The sequence below is a fragment of the Leucopleurus acutus genome, assembly GCF_964270905.1.
Source record: "Leucopleurus acutus genome assembly, chromosome: 16".
Classification (NCBI taxonomy): domain Eukaryota; kingdom Metazoa; phylum Chordata; class Mammalia; order Artiodactyla; family Delphinidae; genus Leucopleurus; species Leucopleurus acutus.
In genome coordinates, this window is record NC_139158.1 from 2653202 (window position 1) to 2668670 (window position 15469).

General features: G+C 40.6%; 1 protein-coding gene across 1 annotated transcript in view; it reads left to right on the forward strand.

Moving 5' to 3' along the window:
- The window catches only part of SDK1 (sidekick cell adhesion molecule 1), a gene marked incomplete at both ends in the record, with an annotated part of 817684 nt that overhangs the window by 291768 nt on the left and 510447 nt on the right, over positions 1–15469 (forward strand). Inside the window, 2 exons of the mRNA XM_082858150.1 lie at positions 6414–6520; positions 8668–8815. Coding sequence (XP_082714276.1) covers positions 6414–6520; positions 8668–8815 — 255 coding nt within the window. The remainder of the gene's footprint in view (positions 1–6413; positions 6521–8667; positions 8816–15469) is intronic.

The window sequence follows — 15469 nt, forward strand, 5'->3', positions numbered from 1 at the left end:
TGGTATAGCGTTGATTGTTCTCAATTAATGTCTCAATTTGATTGCTATCAACTTCATCTGCTCTACCCGACCGTGGAGCATCTTCCAGCGAGAAATCTCCAGCACGAAACTTCGCAAACCACTTCTGACACGTTCGCTCAGTCACAGCACTTTCTCCATACACTGCACAAATCTTTTTGCATTTCAGTTGCATTTTTACTTTTCTTGAAGTAATAAAGCATAATATGACAAAAATATTGCTTTTTTCTTCTATCTTCAATATTAAAATGGCTACACAAAAATTCACCAATTTTGATGTCTTTTTTTAAAGTGCATGCTGATATGCCAGCTGTCACATACAGTCTAACAAAATTGTTTCAAATGAAGTTAAAGACAACTAAGTGCTACTAGAGCCATCTTGCAAAAAAGACCAAATGAACCTTTTCGCCAACCCAACCCAGTAGCACCCTTTACAGTCCCAAGCTGCTTAAGGCTTGGGGTAACTTTCTTATTTCTTAGTGCCCAAGATGTGCATGGTTGGGCACTTGGTGTAAAGCTTTCAACCTAATTCTGGCCTTTCTTCTATATCACATGGTTATATTTAGGAGCCCTGGAATTAACAAATGAATTTTTCATTCCTAAGGCATCACGTCCTTTTGTCTATTTGTTTATAAGGAAGGGGAAGATAAACTTTGGCAGGTGAAAGTGTGTGGACTATTCTCATCTCATTCCTAGTCAAAGTATCTGACATTGATTTCCAGGGCTTAAAGTGGTATAATTCTGTGCTCTCTTGTTCGATTTTGATCTCTGATATTAATATGATGTGTCCCAATGCTTATATCTCTCCCACAGAGTTGTGTATTTGTTTCTGATTTTAATTGACCATCTTTTCAACTCCATGTGGTCATAGCAGATATGATTGTTTCCAGAGAATTTCTGAAGCAGAGTAGCAGTGACCTTTTAAAAGTTCTTACTGGAGATGACTTGGATTTGAAGAAGTGATTCCATTTGGGTCATTCATCTCAGGATCATCGTGGGTTCTAAGTGGAGAACTTTAGCCAGAGTGACCAAACAAGTCTGTAACATGATTTCAAGAAGTGCTTCCACGAGACAAGTGAAAGCTTTTTCATTTACGTTTCTAATTCACTTGTGCTAATATTGCAACACTTAATAGCTTAGGTCTTCTTTCCATTGTGTTTTGGTGTGGATCATTTTGACTGTGTAGAAACTAACATTTCCCCTCATATTTTAACCCTTCATATAACGGTTCTAGATGTTTTTTTTTTTTAATATCTCTAGAGAACCTGGCAATATAAAGAATTAAGTAGACAGAGATGAATAAAGGACTTTTAGCTCTAAAAAAATCTCTGTCTTTCACAAAGATTTTCTGAAACTCCATTCTTACTGACTTGAGAGAGCATTTTCTCCTAATGACAGATCTGACAGACTAGTTCCGGTCATGTGTCCATGTTTACCAAAATGTGAATTTCTCCTTTACTGTCCCTGGTTTGATAATAGAAGGTAGGAATGGAGGAAGAATGAATGATCCCAAAACATTGTTACTGTTAGAGAAAATCACGTAAACCACAATCCCAGAAGAAGATTCTTAGTAACTTTTCAATGTTAGCTCTAGAAATTTTGAATTGGTGTTTATAAGTGAATATAAAATTTAAATGTAGTTATTCCTGGTATGTGGATACCCAGCATACAGTTGATCCCTGGAGGGCTTACAGTCCCCAGATTTATATTCCCAGACAGATTCCATAGATGCTTACTTAGTCCATCCCCAGCAGGGACCTGTTTATTGCCTCTTTCAACTTAATGCAGAATTTTAAGTAAATGAAATAGAGATTAAAGGACTTTTGTGAGTATGATGTTCCTGTCGGCTAACTTGCATCTTTATTATGCTGTTTACTTTAACTTCATACTGATTACTGTAACTCTTTGGAAAGGATTCAAAGCATAACCGTCAATTTGCTTAACGTCTAAGACCTGTTAGTGAGCTGGACACGTGTCCGTCTCTTTGTTAACAAGTTTCAGTCTGGATGTTTCATTTCACTCTTTGCTTGTGGCAAAAGCCCGCTATGGACTCATTCCACTTTTGACTGTTGCTGTATTTTAAATGTTCATATAGGAAATCTATAAAAATAAAATTGAAAATACAATTATTTGTAATCTTATTTCCAAAAATAGGATGGAATTAGTTCCAAGAAGGATATAAAGGGCTTAGTTCTGTATTTTTTTTTTCTTAAACCTTTTTTCACTTTAAAGATAATAATGGGCTTTGGGCCAAGATATGAAAGTTTATTATAGAACTTGGTTGTTTATTTTCGTGCAGAATAGATACTTTCATACCAGAATAGATATCTTCATACTTTAATTTTTAAAAAATTAAAGCTGTGGGGAATAGTCTTGTCTGGAGTGGCATAAAATGAATGTAGACCACCCCCCCAAAAAAGAAAAAACCTTATATCTAATTTTAATGGGTATGAAAATTCTTTCTCATGGATCGAGTTATGTCCACTGACCTTAGAGGGAGAAGTATGGGTTTTCTCTTCTATATCAAAGATGTGGTTTCGTTATTCTGAACTGTGACAGGTCTCTGTAGACCTGTGTGCTTAGAGCATTTAACTCTTGTTGGGAAGAACTGCTCAACAGTAACTGTTCCAAAGCAGATAGTATTTTGTTAGACATTTTCTAAAATTTCAGTGGCTCATGGCAGGAATACTCCTTATAAAAGATTAATTAGTCTCAGTTTTGGGGGGACTGTTTACCACTTAATGATTCTTAGTGGTTAGCTGGGAAGCCATGATTTTTTAAAAAGAGATGATTCAGTGAGGCGTTATTTGGGTTTTTCTGTGACCATGGTGAGTACATAGTAACTTCAGAAGCTTTTTCAACCAAAGTTATTTTGGCTACATTCTGGGGAGTTCTAGGACAAGCCAAACAAGCCCTCTCTCGTTGAAACAAAAAAGGAAGTTGTCACCTGGACATTGGGGTGCTCTTACAGTCACTGGGCTGACTGGACATTGGGCAGGACCAGAGGGAGGCAAGCCCATCAGAGCCAAGTTGCCCCAAGAGCCAGTCCCACAGGGTCCTGCTGCTGGTACTGCTGGACCCTGGTTGCCGCTGCTTGAGCCACTGCCGCTATGGGCCCTGGACACGTGCACCGTTCCCCAGTCCGGGGCTCCATGGCGCCCCACCGCTGCTGCTGTTGGACAGATTCTCCTTTAGCCCTGCCCCTGTGCATCGCCAGCCCCAGATCTGAAAGCCCAGCGCACGTGTGTGCAGTGGTCCTGTGGTGTCTCATTCCTGTGCCCTGCTGATGTAGGGGTCCGCCTCCACCAGGACTCATGGTGGAGAACCCTGCAAATACAAGAACATGGTGCAGACCCCAGGCACACAAAAAATGTCAGATATCCTCTCCAGGCAGGGCTAGTCAAGCGATTGTTCACAGACGGAAATGGACCTAAAACTGCTTCTTAGAGAAATTCTAGAGTTGCTCTTGTTGCCCATTCCGAGTGGCAGTTCGGAACTGAGGTAGTCTGCTACGTAGCAGAAATGAGCGTTTAAACCCTTGGGTTTGTTGTGACTTTGTGTTTGATTTTCTTTAATTTGCTCTTCCTGATAATGAACTAGCCCTGGAAAAGGTTCTGTTAGTCTAGTAGATTCTGCCTTGAAACAGTGAATACAAACATTCCCAGCTGTGCTTATTTGAAACAGGAGCAGGCATTTTCTATATTTGAGTGGCATATGGTGCTAGGATTTGATCATACTTATAAGGAGCCAGAAAACTTTCTCTGCTTAAAAATGTGTGTTTATAAACAATAGGCTTCCAGTGAATATTCCCATCTGTTGGGTAAACATAATTTGTGTAGGAATTCCTGTAATAGGTGGAGTACTTTGCCACTTTTTTGTATATTTTTTCCCTGGTGAGACATTAGACTAAAGAGACAGTACAAAACAGCATATGCCTAATATTCAGTTTTGTATCTGTTTCTCCCAGTTGTTTGAAAGCAGTGCTGCTTTTGTGCATTAGTACACAGGATTACTATAGAAATTCATAAGAGTATAAAATCTAGGGCTTCTCTGGTGGCGCAGTGGTTGAGAGTCCGCCTGCCGATGCAGAGGACGCGGGTTTGTGCCCCGGTCCAGGAAGATCCCACATGCCGCGGAGCGGCTGGGCCCGTGAGCCATGGCCGCTGAGCCTGCGCGTCCAGAGCCTGTGCTCCACAATGGGAGAGGCCACAACAGTGAGAGGCCCGCGTACCACAAAACCAAAACAAACAAAAAAACCAAAACAAACAAACAAAAAGAATATAAAATCTATTCAGGATACTGCAAAAAAGGAAAAATGAAATGAATAACAATCGTATAAATGTGGTTAGCTTGCAATGATGAAACTGCTCTTGTAGTTTTTCAAATATGTACTCCAATAACTTGTGTTATTCCTTTTCCAAAAGCTTTTATTGACTTTGTTTTAACCTAATCTCAAAATCTCTCCTAATTACAATCATAGTGTGTAATCAAAGCTGCTCATCCTTCTAGTCTTGATTTGTAATTTAAATAAATGGCATTTTGACTCTTTGTGTTCAGTTTGGTATTGTCCTGATTGTCTGCACTAATTAATTTTTTGTTTGAGATAAACCATTCCTCAGAATAGAGTAAAATTTTGAAGACTGAGACTCAGCAGTATTTTTTCATAAAATATTTTATTAATCTTGCTCGTAAGATCTCAAGATGGTTATCAGACGGTAAACACGCTCTGATTAATATTTGCTTAATACTGAATTACCTGTATTGTCCAAATGTTTCATTCATTTAAAAATTATGCCTATCAGTTCCTTTTTCCAGTTGACTAATTGGACATACTTGAATAAAAAGAGGCGCGATTAGTTGAATGTAGGTGATGTTAAGGTATGTGTAAGGTCTGAGCAAATAAACCATACCATACTTGGTGCCTTTTACCTGATTTTTTTTTTTTTTTTTTTTAGGTTTCTCTGATTATACTTTGTAAGAGGAAATATTTTTAACTTGAAGATAACTATTATCAGAACATGTTTTTAGAAAGCATAGCATCACTGTGTTTTCTCTTGTTTTTGGAAAGCAGGCTCCTATTTGATTGGGTTTTAGCTCTCTTATTCTTTCTTAGGATAGGCACCCTCCCATGTGTGAAAATCAAGCCTTAGTCTTTTATTGAGTGATTGAGTGATTGATTGATTGATTGCCGTGTTGGGTCTTCGTTTCTGTGCGAGGGCTTTCTCCAGTTGCGGCAAGTGGGGGCCACTCTTCATCGCGGGCCTCTTACTATCGCGGCCTCTCCTGTTGCGGAGCACAGGCTCCAGACATGCAGGCTCAGTAGTTGTGGCTCATGGGCCCAGTTGCTCCGCGGCATGTGGGATCCTCCCAGACCAGGGCTCGAACCCGTGTCCCCTGCATTGGCAGGCAGATTCTCAACCACTGCGCCACCAGGGAAGCCCCTTATTCTTGATTTTTGGTGAATATGGCTTAGAAACCAATTAAATGCGCTCTTCTAGGTAGCACGAAAGGTTTGAGCTCCGGAGCTGCAGAACTCACATGAAGTGGTCCTCGGTTGTACCTCCTGCTTGTTCGTGGATTTAAAAATATCCTGAATTATAAAACTAACCGTAAACCTAAACCAGGGCTTTTATGGAAACTGTATCTTCTAGCTACTTTGTCCCCCCTGTAAAATTTACTGACGTTTTTAGAAAGGCATTGAGTTGAGGGATGGTTACTTATAGTCATAGGAATGGAAAATACAAATGAAATAACCTCCCAGTCAATCAAAAAAGTTTTAGAAGTTAATGTCAAGCCATATGTGAAGTAAGGAAAGTATGTAAGTGGTGTTGGGAGATGTCTGCTCGCTGTGGGGACTGGAGAGGGGAGTTGTGCCCTGATGTCACTGCTTGCTTTGCCTGAATGACACCTGTGTCTCATCCTGCGTTGTTTGAACTTTGATGCAGAATGACACAACACATTATGTGAAGACCATTGCCAGTTCTAGAAATAATTTTAGAAATTCTGAGAGATAGAATTATAAAAAAAACATTGAAAGGTCTGGTTTACTTGTAATGATTTTTAGCTATTTAACAGTTCTTATTCATTCAGGCAGTTTTGAGTGATATCTGTTGATACTACGTGATGGCACAGGGGTACAATGGTGAACAAGACAGTTCCAGAACCTAGCTTCATGTGATATTTACAGTCTAGTTGGAGAGACAAATAGCAAGTAAATAATCTCACAAATCAATTGCAGTTGCAGTAAGTATTGTAGGTCAGGGAAAGCTTGCATAGATATTAGTTTATCAAAAATTAAATATTTTTGGTACTAGATACCAAAGTATACTAGATGAGATGCCAAGGCTGGCTGCCTAGGTACGGAACCATTAACACTGCTTTTTGGTGTTTGGCAGGTATGTTATTCCATCTTTACAGAGGCTGGATGCTGGGTTTTACCGCTGTGTGGTTCGAAACAGAATGGGCGCCCTCTTGCAGAGAAGATCAGAAGTTCAAGTCGCATGTATGTGAACACTGAAAAGACCTACAAACGTTAAATAACAAAACACTGAGCAAAATCATTTTAACCACGGTGGGAGTCGAGTTTCTATCTTGGGTTCTATTTGGAATAGTATAGTTTCTAAAATCGATTGAGAGAAGTAAATAGCTAATGCAGCTGGTCTGACCATGATCTGGGGCTAATGAGGTAAATGCCACTGTTTTCAATTCAATAGATAAGGCTCTGTTGAGGATTTAGAAAATGAGCAAGATGCCTTCTGTTGTATGAGTTAGCTGCTCTTAGCTTTTATCATATCCAGGTTCAGATAGTTTTAAAATAAAAGATTAAATCCAATTAGTTAAATTTTTATCAATTCATATTCAGTTCTTTCCAGTGATTTGTTTAGAAATCCTTCAGCTGCACAACAAAAAGTACGTGGATAGCATGTATTAATGCTGTAGTGAATTAATTCTCTACTGGGCAGGCCATTTTGGAGAATGAAACCTTTGAAAGTAACTGGAGGGGATATCGGAATGCAGGGGCCTTGAATTTTGGTGTAGTCTTTAGGAGGATGTGGAGAGGGAAGTTGGCTGATGCAAAACATTTAATACTTTCCTAGTCCAAAATCTGTGATGGGTAGGGTCCATCTAAAATGGCTTGTAGGCTTTATTATATTTTGAATTTACTACCAAAATGTCTCTTCATTTAAAAGAAAGCAAGAAGTGTTAAGAAATTTTAAATTACATATAAATATGTTATAATAGATTTAGAGAACTCTAAAAAGCTCCTAAATTGGGGTGTGTGAACCAATGATGACAATATTTTCTCATATGTCATTTTGACCCCAGTTAAGGCTTGTGGTTTTCAGTGTTACTGTATAAATTAAAATAATTTCTAGTTATTCTACTTTTCTACAGTAATTACTAGTGACTGGGTAAGGTGCTGTTGCTATACATGTTTAGTTATAGTTTTAATTACTAGGGAGGCTTACATTTTTCTGAACTGTGTTGATGAAGTCACTCAACTAAACCTGTCTTCAGAATAATTCAGAACTTTTATTCAATTGAATAATTGAAAACATAATTCATAAATAAAAAATTAAGGTCAATACCCAAAACATATTTGAATAAGCTTAGAATTTATTATATTTAATAAATTGTCTAATATAATATCCTTGTTTCTATCCTTTACCTCTAGCGCTAGATTTTATCTCTTTTCTCCTTCTCTTTGATAACAAATTTCACTTTACTTTAAAATAACCGTGCATATTTTCCTAATCTGTTTCATTTGTTTCATCTTTTCCTAGGCTATTAAACACTGCTTGTAACATAGTCAGTAATTTCTTCTGGATCACAAATCCGTTGATAATAGAGATCTTTTATGGACTGTTCCAAATTTATATGCGTTCAGACAAAAATGTAGTATATATGCCATATCAATGTGTGTATACATATATCTGTAGCTAATCATAATATGGAAATTTTTAGAAACTATCAAATGGTACTGATTTAAAAATTGGCCACATATACCCACATTCTAAAGACCGGGTTTTTTTTCCTGTGATCTCATTTTTTAAATGTTGTAAACCAGTAGCACAAAGACTGGAACAAAACCTACCTGCCCCCAATTAAGTCAGTAGTATGGGGTTTGGAGAACCTCTAAAAATTAATCAATGGTTAAATATTTCTCCCAAAAGATCTTTTAGGGAGCATTCACCCCAGAAACAAAGAAAAGGAGAAACTGAGCAGGACAGCGGCGGGTGCCTGGGTAGAACCAGCTGGAGAGATCTGGGAGCCAGGGGATGTCTGAAATCATTTTATTATCATTTCTGGGAAAATGCTTCATGTGGCATGAGGATGCTTTTCCACAATTTATTTCAATATTAAAATTGGTTGCAAACATTTCATTGTATTATTGCAGCGACACAAAGACCATGAAGTTCTGCTGATTCACGCACTTCGTGGGTACTTTGGAGGCACATGGCTTTGCCTTATGCTCCACTTTACCACCCAGTCTGCACTCATCAGCATTACTGCTCGCCTCTGGTCTTACTGCTTAATTATAGCAACATTGGTGACTTTGCAATAAAATATAGTTATTTCCATCTTTGACCTCCCACCCCCTCAAAAAAGAATTTTCTGAAACTTAAAAGGTCTGATTTTTCTTTGCAGATATGGGAAATTTCATGGATACAGATCAGAGAAAACTGGTCTCTCAAGGACATGCAGCTGTACTCAACTTACTGCCCATCACCAGCTGCCCCAGACCTCAAGTGACTTGGTTCAGAGAAGGGCACAAGATTATTCCAAGCAACAGAATGTAAGTTGTTCCAAACTTTAAAGTTTAAAATACATCTCATTACACTTGTTGGTACCATTTCCATATTAAGTGTACCAATTAAACTTTGAAAAGACTAACCTGGTCTAGTAGACCTACCTCAATCCTTAATAAACAGCTATTTGAAGACTGGCTTGGAAATTTTTAAGCAGTTTAAGAAAATTGTCATGTGATATTATTCTTTAATATGCCGCATAGCCTAACTAAAGCACCTTTACATACTCTTTATGGTATTTTTTTTCCTTTTTTGAATGCACTTCTGGGATGTCATTTTCATCCTGAGTTGTGTTTAGCGCCAAGTACTGATTTAATGAGCGCTCGTATTTACTTATAGAGCTGTGGGGTTTTTCCCTCTTACTGAGCCGTGTTTGATGCTACTTTCTCTGACGATAAAACAGTAACTGCTGCTTATTTCTCTCTATCCTTTTATCCTACCATGACAGTTTTATTTCCTTTTGTCTAATTAGTGGTTCACCCATCTACTGCAGAGTAGTTGCCTTGTGATTAGTTAAGCATTATTTCAGGGTGTTCTTGCCTATTTCACATTTAAGATATTTATCTAATGCCAAACAGTTTCTGCATTTGGAGCTTTAAGTGATTAAAAAGAACATTTGGTATATATTTTATAAGTGGGCATTTTGCAAGGTAATTTAAAGATAATATACCGAATATAAAGACTTTGAGGATGGATGTTTCTGAAAGAATTGTGAAATGCTATAAGCTTGGGCTAAACGTCAAATATTTATGCCTTCAGATGGTTGCACTCAGACAAAAAAAAAAATTGTGAGAAGAAAATGCGCTTTTTTTCCCCCAAAAAGGATATGTGAAGGCAATTTGCTGAACAGTTTTCAAATGTGCTTTCTCCCCATCTGAGCATCCGTGCAGTCCCTTCTCTAAGTCCAGTATCGCCGCTTTTCCACTTGGGCGTCAGAGCTCTGCTTGAGCCTACACAGTTCTTAAGCTTATTTAGCAAATGTTTCTATTTTGGTTATTGGAAACAGGAAAAATATTGAAATATGTAAAATCCATATTTTAAGATTCTAGTAAAAATATAAATTACGTTGGAAAAATGGGATAACTTCTATCCTTTTTCTTTATTTTATTAAAAGTTGCTTATGTATCCACCTTTATATTCATTCCAACTATAACAAATGCCTCTGGAGTTGGGGTGAAACAAAGACGAGGATCAATTTCTCATTCTCTTAGAAGACTGTTAGGCTGAAAAGAAAAAGGCAGCTGAGAGAGATTCTTGTGAAATATTCTGGAAGGTCCTAGTGTTGAGCACAGTGTGGCTGGGCAAAGGTGGGATGAGTGCTGGGGAAGAGCTGGTACAAGGAGGGGTGGGTAGATTGGATTAGGCTTCCTCTCAAACACTGGAGCTTCTAACTAATGTCAACGGTGGAAGGATTATTTTAACTCAGCAGCGTACAACTACAGAGTAATTCATTTGTTAACCTGTGGTCTAGCTATGTTCGTGAGACAACGTTTACTCAAGAAGTATAAAAGGATACAGAATGAAATAACTCTTAATTTTATAAGCTGGTTTTTTTTTAACTTGCAAGTTCTTGCTAAAGACTGTTTAATTCCTGGTGAGCTAATAAGGCAAAGACGCTAGTAGGGCTTTAACTTAGTGTCCTAGCAAACAAACGGTCTGCTTACAACCATGAAGCTATTGATGAATCTCCAATCTCAGTGGAATAATATGCCTGTATAGCTTTTTTTATTTAAGAGATGAGATGAGGCTGATTATGGATATTTACACTTTCTCAAGGTCCTTTAGTTTCATATTTTCCACCTCATCATCACCCCCATATTTATTTAAGTACCTGCTGTGCAAGATACCATAAATCAGCATTGCATGGTTTTCTCCACAAGTTTATGCATCATTCAAAGATGTATTACTTTACACATCTAATAAAGTTCAGCTTGGACATCAGATGGAAGGGCATTTATGCATTGCCTCTGCCCAGACGGTTGGCAGACAGAACTCAGATGGCATTAGATCTGTTCTGTGCCACCAGGTATCACTTCAAAATGGAACGTCTGGCTCAAAGTGTTCTGCACCTGTCGAAACAGGTCAAGCCTCTCCTCCTGCTTTTAGCCTGGTTATCTGAGGTCAGCTCCCTAACACAGGGGAGAGACGTCCCTTTGTCATGGGGAGGGAGAACCTCATCTTGCCACCCCACCCCTGTATTTTTTAATACTATCTCATGACCTTAAAACTGTGAGCTTTAGGCTTTTTCTTCATTTTCAAGGGAAACAGTAAGTTTAATGTTCCTCAACTTGAAAAATTAGTTGAGTAGTCTATTAATAATTGTAACAGCAGCTGTTATGTATTGAGTACTACTCTAAACACACCTTCTGTAATCCTCACGTTCGCCTTCTGAGGCAGGTATAATTAGCCATCGGAACTGAAGATTGGAGACGTTACGTGACCCACCCAAGGGCACACAGCTGACAAATGGCAGAGCTGGGACTCAAACCCAGATCTGTCTGGCTATAAATCCCATGCTCTCTTCTGCATCAGGCCAATTCTTCTTTTCACTTTACTTTCTGAACCTTCTTCGTGCTTTTGATGTATTTTCTCCTTACACTGCTTTCAACTTTTTTCTCCTTTTTTAGAACACCAGGTTTCAATTTGAAATGCTATAGGTTAACCTGGGTTTGCCATGAGCCACAGGCTCGCACAAACACACACACCCTCGTCAACAATGAGCATCCCTGCATGTGCATTGTTCATCCTTTCTGTATTAGGTCTGTTGCTCCCTGTCTTCAGAAATTTTTGACAAAGAGAAGGCAAATGTGGCCTTCCAATTAAGGCATGGACTTTATTAAATTCAGAGGTCTAGTGGGAGATGGAGACAGAAATTATCTCGATATAGGGATCGTGAGTTACCTTAGCGCAGGGTGGATGGCAGCGAGAGGCACAGGGTTGATGATCCTGTGCAGAATGCGGCACCCTGTCAGGGGCTCCTTGTTCTTCGGCTGCATATTGTTGAATGAAGAATAGACTGTGTAGGGCTTCCCTGGTGGCGCAGTGGTTGAGAGTCCGCCTGCCGATGCAGGGGACACGGGTTCGTGCCCCGGTCTGGGAAGATCCCACATGCCGCGGAGCGGCTGGGCCCGTGAGCCATGGCCGCTGAGCCTGTGCGTCCGGAGCCTGTGCTCCGCAGCGGGAGAGGCCACAACAGTGAGAGGCCCGCGTACCGCAAAAAAAAAAAAAAAAAAAGACTAGACTGTGTAGGAAACATAGCAGAAATTCATCATCATCTCCAGAAGAGCCGGGGTACCTGAGCTGCTTCACATTCACGCGAGAAAGGCTGGATGAAAAGCTAGCGAAGTTCTGACTGCGATTTGGGCATTGTGTTTCATTCATTCACCAGGTCCTTGTGCAGGGCATACTCTGAATAGACAGCAGTAAACAAAAGAAAGATCCTGTCCTCAGGGAGCCTACGTCCACCTGGAAGGAAACAGATGCCAGCCTGCTGAGTGTAGGATATGCCAGCTGATGACACGTAGTGAGGAGAACACAGAGCAGGGTGACAGAGTAGGGGCGCAGGATGGGGTGGTGGCCATTTTAGACATGAAATCAGAGAAGGCCTCTCGGGTACTAGACTATGAGCAGAGCCCTGAATGAATCCAGGGAGTGAGGCACGGGGGTGTATTGGTGAGAAGAGCACGTGTGAAAGCTCTGAGGGAGGACCGTGCCGGCGTGTTTGAGCAGCAGCAGGGAGGCCAGTGGGGCTGGTGTGGAGCCAGGGAGAGGGCTGGAGATGAGGTGATCAGGGCCCTGGGGCCAGATTCCAGAACCAGATTACTTAGCCATAGTGAGGAGCTGGGCGTTTGCTCTGAGGATCTGAGCAGAGGAGTGATACAATCTCACTTAGGGTTCTTCTATTAAGAATTATGTTGAGAACAGAGACTTCCCTGGTAGCGCAGTGGTTAAGAGTCCACCTGCCAACGCAAGGGACACAGGTCCGATCCCTAGTCTGGGAAGATCCCACATGCCGCGGAGCAGCTAAGCCCGTGCGCCACAACTACGGAGCCTGCGAACCACAACTACTGGAACCCACGTGCCTAGATCCCATGCTCCGCAACAAGAGAAGCCACCACAATGAGAAGCCCATGCACCACAACGAAGAGTAGCCCCTACTCGCCGCAACTAGAGAAAGCCCGCATGCAGCAACAAAGACCCAACACAGCCAGAAATAAATAAATAAATTTATTAAATAAAAAAAAAAGAGAGAATTATGTTAAGAACAGGCTGTAGGGTGACAGAATCAGAAGCAGGAGGCCTGTGAGGGGTTTCTGCAGTAATTCAGGTGACTCGGATCAGGGTGGTGAGAAGTGTCAGATGCTGATATAGTTTGAAAGTAGAAACAATGGGATTTCCCATTGGACTGGATGTAGGGTATGAGAGGAGAGAAGCCATGGGTAACTCAAGAATTTTGGCCTCAGCAACTGATAGGATGGAGTTACCACTTTCTGAAATGGGGAGATGATTTGGGGTGAAACAGTGCTGGTCTGTGTGCGGGGGGTTGGTGGTGGTGTCTGAAATTCGTGTCGGACATGTTAAGTGTGATGTGCTAGTAGGTGGCCAAGGGGGTCCAGTCGTTAGATAGTTGTATATATCAGACTCAAGGTTAGCCAAGAGATCTTGGTTAAACTTGGGGGTTGTTGCCGTGTTGATATTTATAGGTCTTTAAAGCTGTGTATGGACTACATAAGCCAGTTAGCGAAGCCCAAAGAGTTCTGTCGTTTCACTTAAGATGCCCTTAGCTGCAAGTTACAGAGGATGGCTCTGGCTAAGCAAAAAGAAAATATGTTGGCATATTTAGAGAACTACAGAACCAAACCACCAGAAGGAGAGGACAGCGTGGTAACCAGGGCTGCTCCCGAGGCCCAAGGAGCAGGGGCCAAGGCGGCACTTTCCTGGCCTCCCAAGGATATCCAGGTCCTAATGCCTGGAACAGTTGAATTTGTTAGGTAACATGGCAAAGCGGGTGAAGGGAGCAGACTCTGTAGGGAACTAATAAGTTGGGGAGGTGGGACAACAGCAGTCTCAGGCCAGGAGCAGTTAAGCTGAGGGTCTACACCCATGACCTTCACGTGCCAGGCTCAGCAGCTCTTTCTCTCAACATCTCACCTTGAGTGTTTAGCTAGTGAGAGTCATGAACCCCGTGCTCTATGTGTAGGTCCTGCCTCCGCAAGTGGTTTTCACCTCCCCTGGGTATTGACCATCTAAAATGTCTTTGTTTTTATAACTCTGTCTGGCCTGGTGTTATGCAGAGCAGAAATGCAATATTGGAAAGTGAATGAATGAATGAAGAAATGTGAAGAAAAATCATGTAATATCTGTAAAAACATCCTCATGAAAAAAGGGAAAAAAATGGCACAACAAACCTCAGGAGAAAACGGTGCTGATGAAGGAGAAATATATCTTGGGAAAGCAACCAGTATTTTGAAAGCATTGAGAATAAGTTATACTCAGAATTATGAATTGGTAATTATAGGTTTTATTTATCTGAGAAGATGAAAAAAGTGCCTGTTTATTTTTCTGATTTACTGAATCCGAACAGTTAGTTTGCTGTCTTTGGGTATCAAAGATGATTATAGCCTTGTCTTACAAATACAGTCTAATTTGATAATAAAATTGTTCTGTGTTATTTCAGTTTAGATAGCTGTTCTTTGTTTCCTTATATTTCTCAAAATATGAAATGTGAATGTTGCTGTCATGCAGTATTTCTCTGACCTCCGGGAGGTAATTTGTGTCGGCAGTTATCAGATTAGGACGCAGAAACTCGTCCTGTGCAATTCCATTCTTTTGCTTAATTGCAGGTTCTTGTGCTCAAACTGCATCCTGTAGCCTACCTGACAGGAATGTGTAAGCACAAGTGTACTGGCATGTGTTTTCCTAGGAATGCGTGGTTTATAGATTAAATATTTCAAACCTCCAGTCAGCTTTGTGAGACGACTTGCCAGGAATGATCTGAATTGTGAAGTATGGGCAGCAAACAGCATCCCAGGTGACTTAGAAACGGTCTGACTCATGATTGTCTATGCTTAAATCCTTGAACATCCATTCACCTATTACCATTTCAATTGCTGCAAGAAAGATTTGTTTAAATTAGCACGTGTATTGGAAGTCACAGCTTAATGCTTGAAGGAAGTAGATCTGGTTGTAATGATATTTTTATAGTTAACTGGGTTTTCAAATTAATATGCTTTTAAAATTTTTATATTATGTTTTGTAGGCATTTTGTGAATGTTTATAGAGTATGTCTGTACGTGTGAATTGAGTCATATTTGGTATAAGTAAAAAAGACTAGGAGATAACGGGCTCCAGACCTGCTTCCACCATTAATTCTGACCTTGGGAAACTTACTCTCCTTTGCCTCAATTTTCTCATGTCAAAAATGAGGAAGGTTGGGTTTCCCTGGTGGCACAGTGGTTGAGAGTCTGCCTGCCGGTGCAGGGGACGCGGGTTCGTGCCCCAGTCCGGGAAGATCCCACATGCCGCGGAGCGGCTGGGCCCGTGAGCCATGGCCGCTGACCCTGCGTGTCCGGAGCCTGTGCTCCACAACGGACGAGGCCACAACAGTGAGAGGCCCGCTTACCGCAAAAAAAAAAAAAAAA